This window comes from Schistocerca piceifrons, chromosome 1, assembly GCF_021461385.2.
Source record: "Schistocerca piceifrons isolate TAMUIC-IGC-003096 chromosome 1, iqSchPice1.1, whole genome shotgun sequence".
Lineage (NCBI taxonomy): Eukaryota > Metazoa > Arthropoda > Insecta > Orthoptera > Acrididae > Schistocerca > Schistocerca piceifrons.
Genome location: NC_060138.1, coordinates 393,174,001 through 393,191,053, shown reverse-complemented (window position 1 = coordinate 393,191,053; position 17,053 = coordinate 393,174,001). Strand labels below are relative to the sequence as shown.

Sequence of the window (17,053 nt, the reverse complement as noted above, 5' to 3'; positions counted from 1 at the left end):
TGAAATGAGGAATATATTACCCACCCCTTGCCACTTTTCCCACAGCGGTATTCGGCGGCAACCTACCAAACCTATGTGATATCCTTGTCTGTCCCTGTTCTGCCCCCTGCTGCGAACCCCTTTCCCCACTTCTCATATCCCTGCAACAGACCCGTCCCATACATCCTCCCGCTACTACCTACTTCAGTCAGTCCACAGCTAAGCCAACCAGTTGCTGAGGATGCTTCCCAACACAATGTTGTTCATTTTAGTGACTGCTTCACAGCCTGTGCCATCTGGATTCTTCCTACAAACATGAGCTTTTCTGAATTGCACAGGTTGGAAATCTTCCTGCAATCCGTTGTACGTTCCCCTAATCCCCTCGCCACACCTCACGAGTCCCAGTCCTGCACCCACCTATTCCCTTCCCTGATCTCACTCGAGCACTACACAGTCTTCTATTCCAGCAATTAACTTTTTATTCTTTTCCCATTGTCTACTTTTCTCCTTACCCCCCCCCCCCCCCCCCTCCTGACACCACTCAAACCTCCCGACAGCACCTAGCAGTTCTAACTTTCCCTACCATGTCCCTGCAAGCTGTTACAAGGGTACTACCCACTCCCACCTTCCTTCCCTGCTATCCCTTCCCTGTCCCTGCGTCGTCCTTATCCCCACCACTCACTGATTGCTTCTCCCATCAGACACAGTAGCTTACAGTCCTGCCTCAGTTGCCAGAGGCAGTGGTCATGTGTATATGAGTTATACTTGCTTGCATGTCTTTTCATTGTGCCTATCTGTGACTCAACCTCTTCTCCATTTGGTGAGTAGCAATCTATCCTTTTTGTAATATTGTAGAATATCGTTGTTACTTTCTCCAAGTCAGGAAAACTAACAAAAGAGTTTTATGCAAAATTCTTGGAAACAACACTAAAGCCATACATTGCTACAATAAATTCCTTCTGTTGCTGGATTCGTGGGGAGACCAATCAGATTTGACATTGTGTGATGAGACATTCATCAATGAGGAAGACAAAGTAATGTGTGCTATGAAGATTATTGCTCCCAAATGTACTCTTTTGGTTCACCTGTACGAAGTATATTTTTGTTGCAAAGTCAAAAATGTATTTGAAGACTACAAAGTGCCCCTGAATTTCCACAGTCACTGTGAGAATTATCAGCAAGAGAAGATGCAATTTAATTGTGTTTGATCGTGCCACATCAATTCAGTGCTGCTTTTTTCTCCTCAGCAATATGAATTGCTTCGTATGCATCAAAATAGAGAGAAGAAAAATCTTCATTTGAAAATTTCAATGAAGTGTGCTTTCCACTGAAGCATATATGTTTTTGCTCAAAACTGCTTTCATAAAATGTGGATAATGTGAACAATACTTGTTTTAAATATTTATTTAGTGATTATCACCCAAAAAATGTAATATACCTTCTAGTTATAAATAAAAAGAAGATAATTGCTTGAATTTTCAGAATTCTTTCATTCAAAACATCATCCATTTAAGTAAATTCATTAAGGAAATTAAAGTAATCTTAACTAAATTAAATATATTAATTATACTGATATAAATTGAATTGTTAAACATTTAACTTAATATTTAATACTTTAATTTAGCAAGGAATGAAAAAATGGAGGGTATCTACGGGAATTGAAGCCTAGCAGGTTCTTGACCACTGACTTGAAAATTATTGGGGGATATCCTTCACACTCGTTAGAGGGAGCTGTATCTTTTCGTATGGCCTGCTCGGATGAGAGAAGCATGCTGTTTGAGCCATATTGTTGATTCCCATCCTGTGCCCTTCCCTTGCCAGATGTACCAAATTGTAGAGAAATGCTACTTAGCCTTGCGGGTGATACTATGGACAGTGACTCTTTGTACATAAAGATTACCTGGCTGTCACAAGCATATATTTCAAATTATGGAAACTGAACTCCAAAACCAGAGAAACTGAAATATGTCCCTACATGTAACACAGAAAAGCTTTGATTTGACATTACAAGCATTACTAAATAGTGTCATTATTCAATATAGCAGTGGCGTGTTTCCCATACAAATAAATAAATAGGATCACCAGTAAAATTAATTCTTGCTCTGTGGTCAAAGTGGTATACAAGGGTAAGTCCGAGTTGCACGATATGTAGCAGCTTTCTTTTTGTGTTTCTTTCATTTTGGGAAGATTCTTCTTAACATATGGAAAAACTTGCTTCTTTGTCAGACTTTGATATCATTTCTTGATTTCTCCATTAAAGTTTGTTGTTTGTACATTTATATTTGAAACATTGTGTATTTATGCCCAATCTACTTATTTTTGTTATAATATGACTGCTTGTGGTTTGATGGGAATGTGTAGGTCCATTATTACAGTGTGACAGAGATTCTTTCTTTCCGTAGTTTGAGCAAACTGAGCGCCGTAGACGAGAAGAACGTGAGCAGAAACAGCGTGAGCGTATGAAAGAAAAGGAAGGAGCTGGTATACGGCGAGAAGTTTGGATTCATCCAGAAGGACGTCGTCGTCGTGTCCATGTGACTACTTCTGCAGGCAATAGTTGTGGTCTTGTACCTGACAGTGAGGAAGAGGAACTTGCTGCGCTTTCTAGTGTTGAGGTTAGCTAATCATGATATATTTGAATCCTGCCTCAGGCATGGATGTGTGTGATGTCCTTAGGTTAGTTAGGTTTAAGTAGTTCCAAGTTCTGGGGGACTGGTGGCCACAGATGTTAAGTCCTATAGTGCTCAGAGCCAGAGCCATGATATATTTCATAACCATTTCCTGGCCCAGATGTAGACAATACAACGAATAAATAAAATGCTCATAGTATTCTACAACCTAGCAATTTATTTTAGTTTGGTAACTAAATTATATACAGGATAATGAGAAATAATTTATCTTGCATGCCATCTTCATGTTGACTTTGCAGCCTATAAATATTTTCATTAATGTGTATACAGTGCTTGGCAAAAATGTGAAGCACCCAGAAGACGTGGTTGGATGTCAGTGTAACTCCATACATGTATGCACCATCAGCGAATATGTAAATGAATTGAGTTGCAGTCCTCTGTGACATGTAAAATGGCAAGTGCTTTAGTTTTACTCATATTTAGTGTTGTTACCAGACCTGGTATGGTATATAAAAAAAAGGGGACTAACAGCATCAGATTGAGGGATCACTGTAAAGGACAGTGGAGATACGCACACTTGTGTGAGACAGTGTTGTCAGCACTTGACCGTGTGAAAGGGGTATCATTGTGGATCTTAATTTGACCAGCTGGTCGAATTGTGCAATATCCTGGTTTGTGGGGCATTTGGATGAGACAGTGGCCTGGGTAATGCATAATGTGTTGTCAAGGTTCCAGTTGGCCACTTCTGACCACAACAGTGGAGGGTCACTGTATTGTGCACCGTGCAAGTTGTAACCCCTTCAAATGTGTGTCAGCTGTCCGAGAACAAGTAATAAGCTCTGTGCTACATCCATATCATCCTGCACCATTGGTCAGCAACTAGGAGCAGGTGAACTATGGCATTACTGTTCCATATTTTTAGACTGGTGATAGCACAGCACAAACGATTGTGTTTGGAGTGGTTCTGTGACTGTGAAGTGTAGACTGCTGATGAATGATACTGCATTGTGTTCAACAATGAATTGCAGTTCTTCACTACCCCGGCAGACCATAATCAACAAGCAAGGCAGCGACGTGTGGAAAAGTCCCATTCATCCAAAGTTTTGGAGCGGCACTGTCGGTATCATGGTGTGCGGAGCTACTTGGCTGTATGAGTAAAAAAGGAGAACATTCCCTGGAGATGATTCTCAGAGCAAAAGAACATTCTCTAAGAAAGTTCACAACTTCATGTGAATAAAAAATTCGAAACACATTCTGTAACCAGAAGTATCTTTCCCACTATCTCCTATCCTTCTTGAGAAAGTTCCTGGTATGTGTTGAGTGCCACATATGGCATAGGATACATGTGTAATCTTACATTTCAGTCAACTCACTCAAACAGGCAAACTATACAATGTGCAGCTATGGAATTTAAGCGTTGCACTATGTTTTGATTTTAGTTTTGTGTGAGGTACCAAGTAATTAAGACAATATACTGTACAGACAGTTAACAAAAATGTTTTATCTGCTGAAGTTACTGAATTTTTGACATGCAGGAAACGTTTTTGTTATTGAAGTTAAATGAACATATTATGTGAATGAAGTCTTAAGAGTACATAACTTTTTCTTCTACTCCAAATCAGAATTCTGTTATAGTCAACTACTAAGCAGTTGCTCATGTGGTTTTGTTGGAAGAAACAGAAGGTAGGTTTGTAATTACTGGTTCCTTAATTTTTCTGATCTGCCTGCGTATTTCCAACATAACAAAAAATAAGATTTGTGCTTTGGAAAAATGTATCTTAAATAGGCCAACCAGTAAGGGGGAATGATTAAAAGTAATAGAAAAGAACATTATCTCAGTATTGCAGCAAAATTTATTTTATGTGAGACAGACTGAATTCCTGAGATGAAGCTCATTTGTAATTAGTCACTGATACGGCATTATTAAAATTTCAAAATCTACGACATTATAATTTTATTATGTAGCTACTTACAGTTGTAAACTACACACTCCAAGCAACAGCTAAAACTGCCTATGTTTCACTTCTGTGGTGATAATGCAAAAACTCCACTGACTTCACAGTCATCTGTGTGACAGATGCTTAAAGCATCACTGTCACTGTAGTTGTCTAATGAAAGAATCATCTCCTCCATTGAATTTTCCAAAACAGCTTCATTCTGCCATGCTGAAGTCTACTGTAGACCCTCTCACGAGGCATTTGTGAAGTCTGGAATTTTGTCCTTAACCATGGTGAGATGCCATACCCTTAATCTCCTAAAATAAAAAGCATTATACTGGCTCTATCTTAGTATCTGGCATCTATATATCCTAGACTCAAGCACAGACCCAGGCCTTGAAGCATTAACATTAGTAAAAATTTCATTACTATCACATGTGCCTGCACATTGATACTAGAAAGGACCTTCAGTTAATATATTTGTCTCCATGTTTTGTGATTGGTATGTGTTTACAATCGAGAGCCCCAGCACACATGGAAACTGACACCTTGAGTGCCATTTAAGTATTACTGTTTCTAGTTCTCCAACATTTCTGGGAAATTGTATCTAAAGAAGTGCTTTTTGGGTAGCATAGTGAACATCTATAAATGTAAATGACACAATTGCCTGGTGTATACCTAAGTATTCTCCTACAACCAGTCTGAAAACGTGGGTCTGCTAAGTAGCAGAGCAAAAATGTTTTCATTTTCACTTCTTCAAAGTCATGCCCCCTTCCTTTCATAATTTTTGGGAAAGAAATTATTTGAAAGCCAAATAATGTTTTTGCTGTTAAACCTGTATATTATAAACTATAACAGTTCCTCTTGTCATCATGGTCTTCGGCCCTACATATGTCCCTTTTTTGCCTTTAGAACAACATAAATTCTCCCATTTTTACTAAAAATCTCAACAGAATTTACTCAACTTGAAGCAAGCTGTGAAGTCCACTGGGAAAATGGAGAATGTTCTCTACTTTTGAGAAATTTCTCTAGGTTTTTTGATACGAAATCTGAGAATGTTCTCCACTTCTTTAGATTTTTTTCGTATGAAATCGGAGAAGCTATTTGTGCTTAGCCACTGCCCCACACCCTTTTACTCAAGCTGACAACATTTCTGGTGAAAGATGTTTCCTGGCACTCTTACCTCATGAAAACCTGAGAATTTTCTCTGAAAATAAAGTACAATATCCGTTTTATTTGTATGACCCATTGATTATGACTTCAGGTTAGTGATTGAGGGAACTCTGATCGCTCACTGGTACGTCTCAGACATCCTATATCTGTCTTGTGTTACCTCTCCAGCCATTTTTCAACATAGCAATGCTCTCCACACATGGCACATGTGTCTATGAACTTCGTGCATGATGGTGAAGTATTCCTGTGGCCCAAGGTCCCCAGATCTGTCACCGATATGACATGATTGGCACCAGCTCAGATGTCAAGTCCATCCCAGTGCTAGTATCCAGGATATAAAGGACCAATTACAACAATTGTGGGCTGGCTTGCCTCATGAGAGGATACACTACTTCATGACACACTTCCCTACTGAATCATCACATTCATCCAGACTGGAGGGGCTATAATGTGATACTGATAATTGGGCTCATACTACCAATTCTTTCTCAGTTTGAGTCAGTATCGTAATAACTTCACATATCCCTCAGTCCGTGAATTTCAATTTTGTTTCTTCCTCTCCCTCCTCCACCTCCTCTTCTGGGTGCTTCACTCTTTTTGTAAGGCAGCATATATTCTTCTAGAAGCTACCAGGATAACAAGAAGATACAGAGCAGAAATGGTACATGTTGTTGCCACGTTACTGAACTGTACATTCTACAGTTTGCGTCTGCAGCTAATTTGTAATGTTACCTACTAGTTTATTCTGATGTTGAGGTGGAAATATTTGTCTCTCGCTTTTGTAGGATGACTGCTGCAGAATGTCTCAATCTCTTTGTCTAATAGCAGATAGTTCCATATACATATTAATGTGTAATAATTTAAATTCAATTGATGAAAATGCTTCCAAAGGATCAAAATAGTTATATTCAGAAACACAGCACATTTGTTAGGTGATAACATCGATCATTCATGTGCTGCAGGTGTCATCTGTTTGTGTAGTGAAAGATGATATGCTGTAATGAGCTGAATAATAGTTTGTTTCATATTCATCCATAGAATTGTATAAATTTAAACGACATAAAATGGGAGAGAATTTCAACTTGAAAAGACAATGTTTTAGAGCAGGGCTTCCCAACCTGTGGTCCGCGGACCCCTTAGGGGTCCGCTGGCTCTTTCTAGGGGGTCCGCGGCCACCTTTCACCAAATCGTGTAAAATAATGAGTAAAATTATTGAATAAAAATGTGAAAATCAAATTCATCACTCATCACTTTTTTTTTGTTGTGAAAAACGTGTACTTTTACTTCAGGTCATATCCCCAAGCAGCCTTTGCAGTTCCTAAGTGAGAACGTATACAGTTTAGTGCCGGAGAATGCGGCTTCTCTGATCGATTGTTTTGCAACAATATGGGGGGTCGTTTGTGCGCCGGCTCACGGCGCTAGATGCGCTGAAACATTTTACGCATGCGACCATTCACAGCGCTCGCTGGCACGTATGCGGCGCCAGGCATCATTAAATGTTAAACTTGCCTTGTCAGTGCACTACCTATTTCATAAGCCGATTTTTGACCAGTTTATTACTTCTAACATGAATCGGTGGCTGAAGTCAGGATCACTGAAGAAGGGTGCAGTTTCTCCATCGCCTTCACAAGGGAAGTTTCCAGTTGAAATGAATGAGGAGGGAGGACGATCAAAGGAAGACTTTACATACATTTGAACTTTTTTCTTCGGATTTCACGCGAAAACACACACACACACACACACACACACACACACACACACACACACACACACACACACACACACACACGACTGTTACGAAATATGCATGCTCCTTACATAACAGTAGCCAAATAGTGGAAGTGAACAGACCATAAGCGACAGCTTGTCAACAGCGAACAGTTTGGACGTGACGTTGATTGCTCTTGGAGGAAGACAGGTCCATCGTGTGAAATTTCAATTACCTAGTAATTTTAATCAAGATATAGTGTGTTGAACAAAGGGAGTAAATCCACTAGTAAGTGTCTGGATACAGTGAGAATTCCAATTGGTTCGTTAGTTTCAAGTTGTTTTCATTCATCTCTAAACAAAAGACTATTGATACTTCGAGGGGGGGCGGGGGGGGGGGGGGGAGGGTCGGTCATTGGGAACATGGCACCTGCATTAAGAAGCTTTCAGTTCCCATGGGTTTCACTCTGAAATTTGGAGTTACTGTGCTCTTGACTGACTAGGGGCCCACCATGGATTTTCGACTGAAGAAGGGGTCCGCCAGCTGAAAAGGTTGGGATGCCCTGTTTTAGAGTATTAATAGTTTATCTATGCATATTGGAGGGTACCATGGAGAACAGTGTGCAGTGTGGTGTGGCATACATGGCTCAAGGATAATAATGAGGAAAAACCAATCTTCATGTTTTGGGTGTACCAGTGATTGCCACTGAGAGCCCATTAGTATGATATAAGTGGTTTTGAGATCATTGAATGTGGAACAGTAATGATTGTGAAGCAAATGAAATTTCCAAGAATAGTTCATAACTTTCATGACTTTCGTCACTTGTATTGACTACGGAGAATCAAGTACAGTACTCGTAATTTTAGATGATTTTAGTCTTTCTTCTTTTAAGAAAACAGTGTCATTAGATTATTCAAATTGGGATTGTGCCTCAGATTATGTTTGTTATAATGAACAAAATGCTGTAGTGCTAAGTAGACAGATAAACTCAGTTTGCCATTAATGTGTTTCAGGTTAACAAGAGATTTGTTATTAGTTACCTGAATTGTGCAAGGGAAAACTTTTCACCAAAGTTGGGTGAGTCTGAGAAGCTCTTTTTTTTTTTTTAATTGTGAAAAATCATTGTTAAGTTGTACAAATTTAGATTTCACTTCACAGTTTAAAATAGTTGACAGTTAATGTAGTAGTGAGTACTTATGTGTAGCTTATTTTGGATACACCTTTCAGGTAGTATATGTGATAAACAGTTTACCCGGTTGTGCGTGCATGCGCTTTGTGTGTGTGTGTGTGTGTGTGTGTGTGTGTGTGAATATTCCCAACCTCTTAATGCCTTTTTCAACCTCTATTGTTAAGTGTATGTAATGCGTTATGATACTATCTTCTTTGGGGTAAACACCCATCAAGTAATTTCATTGTACTTTAACAAGCGTTAAATTTAGTATGTTAAAAATGTCTTTGCCACCACGTGAATGGAAAAATACAGTCATTGTATATCATGGAAGAACTTGCCTAGTTATTAGGAATATAGCTATACTAAATAGGAAACACTTCCTAATGTTCTGCAGTATTATATATATTTAAGCTCTAAGCCAGTTAATGATCAAATAAACATAATTTTGCAGAACATTAGGATGAATTTCCTATTCAATATTGTTGTCATGTTCAGTCAAGCATGATGGAAAATTTGGTAAATGTTATAAGGAATACAGCTAATTTTTTCTCTGCCACAAAATAGTTATAGAGTAGAATAATGTTCCACTGGTTTTAAGCATCTTCTACTTCCTTGGTAGACTGTCACCTCTTTCTCCATCAGATTATGTACCAGCTGCCAAGATAGCTGTGCTTCATAAACTTTCTGAAAGTATATACCTGTCAGCATTTTACATAGGGAGTTAGTGTGTCGGAGGTTGTTACGCTATCTGCTGACAGCGGGTTTATACTGCTGCTAAAAAGTGAAGGCCTTCTCGTCATCAGTTCATCTTCAGTGCTGATTTCTCTTCTGTCAATATTATTAATTGTTAATTACTCTGCTATCGATTTCTGCTTTTTCTTAGTATGAGGGCTATCCACAAAGTACAGGGCTATTACAAATGATTGAAGCGATTTCATAAATTCACTGTAGCTCCATTCATTGACATATGGTCATGACACACTACAGATACATAGAAAAACACATAAAGTTTTGTTCGCCTGAAACCGCACTTCAGGTTTATGCTGCCAGAGCGCTCGAGAGCGCAGTGAGACGAAATGGCGACAGGAGCCGAGAAAGCGTATGTCGTGCTTGAAATGACTCACATCGGTCAGTCATAACAGTGCAACGACACTTCAGGACGAAGTTCAACAAAGATCCACCAACTGCTAACTCCATTCGGCAATGGTATGCGCAGTTTAAAGCTTCTGGATGCCTCTGTAAGGGGAAATCAACGGGTCGGCCTGCAGTGAGTGAAGAAACGATTGAACGCGTGCGGGCAAGTTTCACGCGTAGCCCGCGGAAGTCGACGAATAAAGCAAGCAGGGAGCTAAACGTACCACAGCCGACAGTTTGGAAAATCTTACGGAAAAGGCTAAAGCAGAAGCCTTACCGTTTACAATTGCTACAAGCCCTGACACCCGATGACAAAGCCAAACGCTTTGAATTTTCGGCGCGGTTGCACCAGCTCATGGAAGAGGATGCGTTCAGTGCGAAACTTGTTTTCAGTGATGAAGCAACATTTTTTCTTAATGGTGAAGTGAACAGACACAATGTGCGAATCTGGGCAGTAGAGAATCCTCATGCATTCGTGCAGCAAATTCGCAATTCACCAAAAGTTAATGTGTTTTGTGCAATCTCACGGTTTAAAGTTTACAGCCCATTTTTCTTCTGCGAAAAAAATGTTACAGGACCTGTGTATCTGGACATGCTGGAAAATTGGCTCATGCCACAACTGGAGACCGACAGCACAGACTTCATCTTTCAACAGGATGGCACTTCCATCATGATGTTCGGCATTTCTTAAACAGGAGATTGGAAAACCGATGGATCGGTCGTGGTGGAGATCATGATCAGCAATTCATGTCATGGCCTCCACGCTCTTTCTTTCTGTGGGGTTATGTGAAAGATTCAGTGTTTAAACCTCCTCTACCAAGAAACGTGCCAGAACTGCGAGCTCGCATCAACGATGCTTTCGAACTCATTGATGGGGACATGCTGCGCCGAGTGTGGGAGGAACTTGATTATCGGCTTCATGTCTGCCGAATCACTAAAGGGGCACATATCGAACATTTGTGAATGCCTAAAAAAACTTTTTGAGTTTTTGTATGTGTGTGCAAAGCATTGTGAAAATATCTCAAATAATAAAGTTATTGTAGAGCTGTGAAATTGCTTCAATCATTTGTAATAACCCTGTACATTACGTTTTGGAATTAAAAATAAATAAAGTATAGGAAATTTGTTTTATTAGATACAGATGAAAGCCACACTTAAATACTACTTTTCTACATAGTTGCCATTTAAATTAAGGCACTTATCGTAGCGATGGACGAGCTTGGAAATCCCTTCATCGTAAAATTTGGCCGCCTACGCCTTCAACCACGTGGTTACCTCTTCTTGAAGCTGTGCATCGTCATCAAAACGCTGCATAGCCAACCACTTCTTCATTGCTGGGAATAAGTGGAAGTCGCTCGGTGCCAGGTCGGGGCTGTACGGCGGATGAGGAAACAACTCCCACTTAAAAGATTTGAGAACTTCACGAGTGGCATTTGCCGTGTGGGCCCGGGCATTGTCGTGAATCAGCAAGATCTTTGAGCCCAACTTTCCCCTGTGCTTGTTTTGTATTGCTCTTCTGAGATTGTGCAGAGTTTGGCAATACCTTTGAGAATTTATTGAAGTGCCTCTTTCCATGAAACCCACAAAAATCACACCTTTTCTGTCCCAAAAGAGGTAACCATGTAGTTGAAGGCGCAGGCGGCCGAATTTTACGACGAAGGAATTTCCAAGCTCGTCAATCGCTACGATAAGTGCCTTAATTTAAATGGCAACTATGTAGAAAAGTAGTATTTAAGTGTGGCTTTCATCTGTATATAATAAAAAAAATTCCAATACTTTATTTATTTTTAATTCCAAAACGTAATGTACTTTGTGGATAGCCCTCGTATATTTAGTGTGCAACTTCTCATCTTCACTAATGCTACTGGGACAGCACATTGTTTATGCTGCGAAGTTATTGATGGTATTTACTAGGGGATAAAAGAGAAATTTTGTACAGTAAACAGGCCAATAAATTGGGCTATTAACATTTAGATCAGCTCTAAATTGTAATGTTGGGATGGTGAGGGGGAGGGGGACAGTGAGAGGGGGGAGAGGTAGTGGGTGGGGGAGAGGAGGTCGAGAGAGAGGGAGAGAGAGAGAGAGAGAGAGAGAGACCCATCCCACCAAACACCAGCCCCATGTGTTTCTTAGTAGCTCATTCTCTCTGGTATTTTGTTTCTGCATTGTGTAGGACAAGTCAGACAAAACTCTGCTCACCATGTTTTACATGCTGCCCAGTGTCAGTGGAAAACGGCAGTATGACTTCATAGGTTTTCTTGGCATGATTGATTAAAGATGAATCTCTGGGTGTACAGTGAGGTTTTTTGTTTATATTTTTGCTCAATATTTCACTGTCTGACGCATTTGTCGTCTTCAGGCACTGTTAGTTGTGCTGTTACGTGTACTCGCTGCATGGACTGGTTGGAGTTCAGGCAGCGATATGCATAACAGTACAACTTGCAGCACATGAAGTTGGCGACTGGTTTGGTCGTTGAAATATTATGCAAAAATGAAGAGAACAACTTGGCTGTACGTTCGGAAGTACGCCATAAATACCGGTCTGCCTCGCACTACAAATTAAATGTTATTTATAAAGTTCAGTTCTATGCCCCTCTGCATAAACCAATTCCTGCTTAGTCTAGTTCTATATTTGATTTAACAAAGTATGTGTTAAGAGGGTAGCAAAATGTGAAAAATAACCATTACTCCAGCAGAAACTGGGTAGCAGCTTAAAGTGCAATGTTTCGCAACACACTGGGCAAATTTGGCAAAGAAGATGGGATGAACTACTACTTTGGTTTTCATATCCATAACACAATAATATCTGCAGTATTTTACTATACCTTGAGGACTGAAAAATGTGGTGTTGGGGGGGGGGGGGGGGGGTTACAACCAGCTTGTATGTCCACTGGTACTTGTATCGGCAAACCTTAGCTTGCTGGACTTGCCCTGACTTGTGTACTGGCCCATGCCGTACTGCCACTCTTCTGCCACCATGCATTACTTTTAACACATATTTTTTATTTGAAAATGGCACTAGACTAATTTGGGACTCCCCCATCAAATCCTCATATAACATTTGACGTTAAAAAAAAAAGTTTCTAACAATAAACAGACACTTTCTGCAAACTCTGGACATTACTTGAGATACTTGATAAAGAGTACTTTTTTGCTCTGACTCTATCTACACATCAAAAAAGTGAAATTTCGACAGAATTATGAAAAAAATGACTCTCAGGAGACACACATGATGTATCTGAGTGTTTACTAAAAATAGGATAGTTAACGTTTTAAAATTGGCTTTGTGCCAGTCATCATTCATTAGTCCAGTCAAATAGCAGATATACCTTGCAAAAGGTGGGGTAGAAGAGTTTATTTTTTCAACTCGTTCATATGGTTGGAAAGATTAGAAAACCGAGTTTTGCCGACAAAATTTTGTTTGGGAAAACTTTCTGCAGTCAAAAAACTTGGAAAATTTCGGCCTTTTTTCAGTTTTTCAAAATATCTCAGTTTTTTTGCTCCTATCACTTTAATGTCTATTTCTTTTTTAAAGAGCCCAAAATTCTCTACAAATTTGATTATTGCCATTTTTTCTACTCCCAATATCTAAGGCGCTATGGCGCCTCAAAAAATACCAATTTTTCAAATTTTGAGCATAGTGGCAAGATACCTAATTTTTGAACACAATTTTTTCAGTTTCTGTGTGTGTAGTATAAATACCTTATACATGATGTTATATGTTGGAATTTACCACCTCATTTTCAGGTATTCAATTTCTCTGTATGCAACATGAGGATTGCTGGGCACCCAACTATTGTGATTCTTACGTCACTACCTGAAGTTCACTATGGGCCACCTCAGCCCTGGTATTTGTAAAACTATAAATATAAAAATACATCATTAAGACACACACACACACACACACACACACACACACACACACACACACACACACACACACACACACACAATCGATAAATTGTCTCAGGAAACTGAACTATTATTAGCTGCAATAGGCAACCTAATTAGGTAGGTAATTATTCTTGTGTATAAAAGCCACATAGTTGACATTAAAAATAAGTAGCTTTATTACAATTAAAATGCATTGTCAGTTACTAAAAAATGTTGACAGTTCTGGGTGTGTAATACGTGTAATATCGCACTTTAGTGCACTTGAGACAGACATGAGCATCACTTCCAATGTTTTGATGGGCCAGATTCCTCAGTGTCACCAGAAATACCTTGAGTTAAGGATTCAGGGTCTGTACGTAGAGTTGATCCCAGATTGACCTCTTCTTTAAACAGTGAGTCGGCCTCTGCAAGTTCGTCGATTTTGTCAGCAGTTTCCTCAACATCCTCCATAACATCTTCTTCGCTACCCCAATACATTTCTTGCAAATTGAAGAACATTTCCAACCCGCTTTTCTGCAGGAGCAGGCTCCGCCACAGTTCAGCTTGCATGAGCATGAAACAATGTGAAGAAGTGCCTCAGGTGCTGGAGCTTGCCTCATTATAACGGGTATTGGTCCGTGGTCACTGTGATTCCAGCCCCATTTCTCAGGAGGTTTCCAGTTTCCCATCCAACTTTGGACTTGTTGGTAAGTCCGCAACGAATGATGTTGTGCAGCATCTTGTGTAGGTGACAACCGTGCAAGATTCAGTTGCTTTTTGTGGCAGACTTGGTGAATAACTGGTACCCGCAAATGGTCTAGTGTGTGGGAACTGCTGACACTCCACTATACAATGCGATAGTAACTTGTTCTCCTGCTGTTATTATTTCTTCACGGGTAGCATGTGGTTTATTGAACGGGCAAAGCACTGAGGTTAGGTGTTCATTTTTCGCAACAATATTGCAGCACTTAATTTTGCCTTGACCAACAAAAGCGGATGTTGTATCACATCCGCTAAAGGCGTGAGTGAACAGAATATATTCACTGTCAAACTTGTAAGATGCAGTGGAAAACCACTTGTCTTCTGCATTTCCTCTTCCTGGCTTTAAGAAAAATAAGTTTTAAATGCCTTGCCCCAAACCGATCATGAGCACAAGCAGGTCAGCACCTTCTACTACAATGACAACACTTCCAAAATCTTTGGTTCTTGAAATGGCAGATGTTACAATCATAATGTCAGCATCTTCTTGTGCCTGGTGCACTCCAGAAATTTGTTTTTAAGAAGTGTGATCAAATGCATCTTGTTTCGTTTGTAGTACAGAACTTGTCCTGAGGGACATGGTTCACCATCTCTGATTCAACCACAACGTCAACCGAAGAATGTTTTTTGGACCTACAAATCCTCTCAGCACTCTTTGTGCTACATTTGTCTCCCTCACATGGATACCCATCAAATACAGTAGCAAATTGATATCCAAAATGACGTTGCAGGCAAGAAACATAGCTTTGGGCTATTGATTAGATAATCGCCTTCCGCCCGCCCGCCAAAGAATAAATACGTATTTGTCCGCTAAAGAACAATTCCTACATCCTTTTCTTATAACTAATCATTAACGTCAATCAACTGTAGAAAATGTACGGCACCTGCATGCAATCGTATTACATATTGTAACACAAATAAACTTCACGCAATCCGACTTGAATGTGTTCGTAGTTACCGAATATGATGCTGTTTGTCCTGGCCCTGCAGCAGAGTGAGATGGTAAATTCCAATGAATAACATGATGAGTAATATGTTTATACTACACAAATAGAAACTGAAATAACAGTGTTCAAAAATTAGGTAATTTGCCACTTTGCCACTTTGCTCGGAATTTGAAAAATTGGTATTTTTTGACGCGCTGTAGCGCCTTAGATAATGGGAGTAGAAATAAATGGTAAGAACCAAATTTGTAGAGAATTTTGTGCTCTTTAAAAAAGAAAATAGACGTCAAAGCGATAGGAGCAAATGAAACTGAGATATTTTGAAAAAACTGGAAAAAGTCCAAAATTTTCGAAGTTTTTTGACTGCAGAAAGTTTTCCCAAGAGAAATTTTGTTGGCAAAACTTGGTTTTCTAACCTTTCCAACAATATGAACGAGTTAAAAAAATAAAATCTTCTTCCACACCTTAGGAAGGTACAGGCTTTTTTTCTGACAGTTTCACTGGACTACATTGCACATGCATGATTTTATATCCTCCTCTGCATCCTCTATTCACTACATCAGTATTATTTGTTATGGAGAATGGCTTCTAGCCTCGGTAGCTATAGCCACACTATTGACGTCCCTTGTTGAAAAATGTTCAGATCATGTTGTTTTTCTTATCCAGTATTTACCTATTGTTTTTTATATGTTGACATTCAGTGCATAATTATGAAACTTATAGTTTGTACTCTTTTATGTTATTCCTCTCTCAGCTTAACAGCACCAGCCTATTCATCACCGCATTCAGAAATTGAGGCAAAATCCAAAACTTTGTATGTACAGTCAACAAAATAAAACTGTTCGTGCCTTGATAAGCTCGGGTACCCTCAGTGGAGTGCAGCATGCACCATTGGTAATGCAGCATACAGTGCCAATGGCAGTAGCATCACACGTAACACAATTTTAACTGTATATTTGTTCCACTTTTACTGTAAAGCTTTTCCATATTGATCTTTCTGATTTTCTGCGTATAATTACTGGATTTTTTTAAATATATGCTTTATAATATTTATTTATCTGATTGAGAGAAATCAGGACATTCTGCCATCTGCAGGCATTGGAATAAATCAACAATGGAGGACATAGCAGACAGAACAGACACCACACATCTATTTATAGTATTTGTTTGAAATGCTGAGATGTTTCATTAGATAAAGACAAAAGAGCAAATCTGTGAAATTACGTGGTAGCAGTGTGGCAACATCTGAGGCTCTGAAATTCTACTGTTTGTACCATATTTTTTTACATTGCATTGTTTGTTGCAAGCATAACAGGTGCAAGCATAATATAGCTGAGGTATGCTGAATGTGGTAACACACTGCACCACAGATGAGTATATGACAATCATTTACTGCCACGTTATTTCAGCATACATGGCCATGAGAGATAGCTTCCTGGCAGTTGTCCAGAATGGTGGTTTCAGTGGGCATGAAGCGGCAGGTGGGTGCAGCATTCACGATCGTTGTGCCTAGACGTGCATAAAGTGATTTAGAGCGGGAGGGGGGGGGGGGGGGGGGGGGGTAATTTGGCTGGCTTTGATCAGGCTTGGGAAAAGTGTCGATGCTTCAGCAAGACAACATGTTAATTGATACCTGTGGGTATCTTTTGAGTCCCACAATAATAATAATAATAATAATAATAATAATAATAATAACAACAATTTTGAAATCGCCATAGCAAGCAAGTAAGGACGTATGCAAGTAA

General features: G+C 39.5%; 1 protein-coding gene across 1 annotated transcript in view; it reads left to right on the top strand.

Annotated features, from left to right (window-relative positions):
• Nucleotides 1–17,053, top strand: part of LOC124787179 (telomerase-binding protein EST1A) — a 323,132-nt gene that overhangs the window by 184,022 nt on the left and 122,057 nt on the right. The window contains 3 exon segments of the mRNA XM_047254319.1: nucleotides 2,382–2,594; nucleotides 8,441–8,473; nucleotides 8,476–8,504. Coding sequence (XP_047110275.1) covers nucleotides 2,382–2,594; nucleotides 8,441–8,473; nucleotides 8,476–8,504 — 275 coding nt within the window.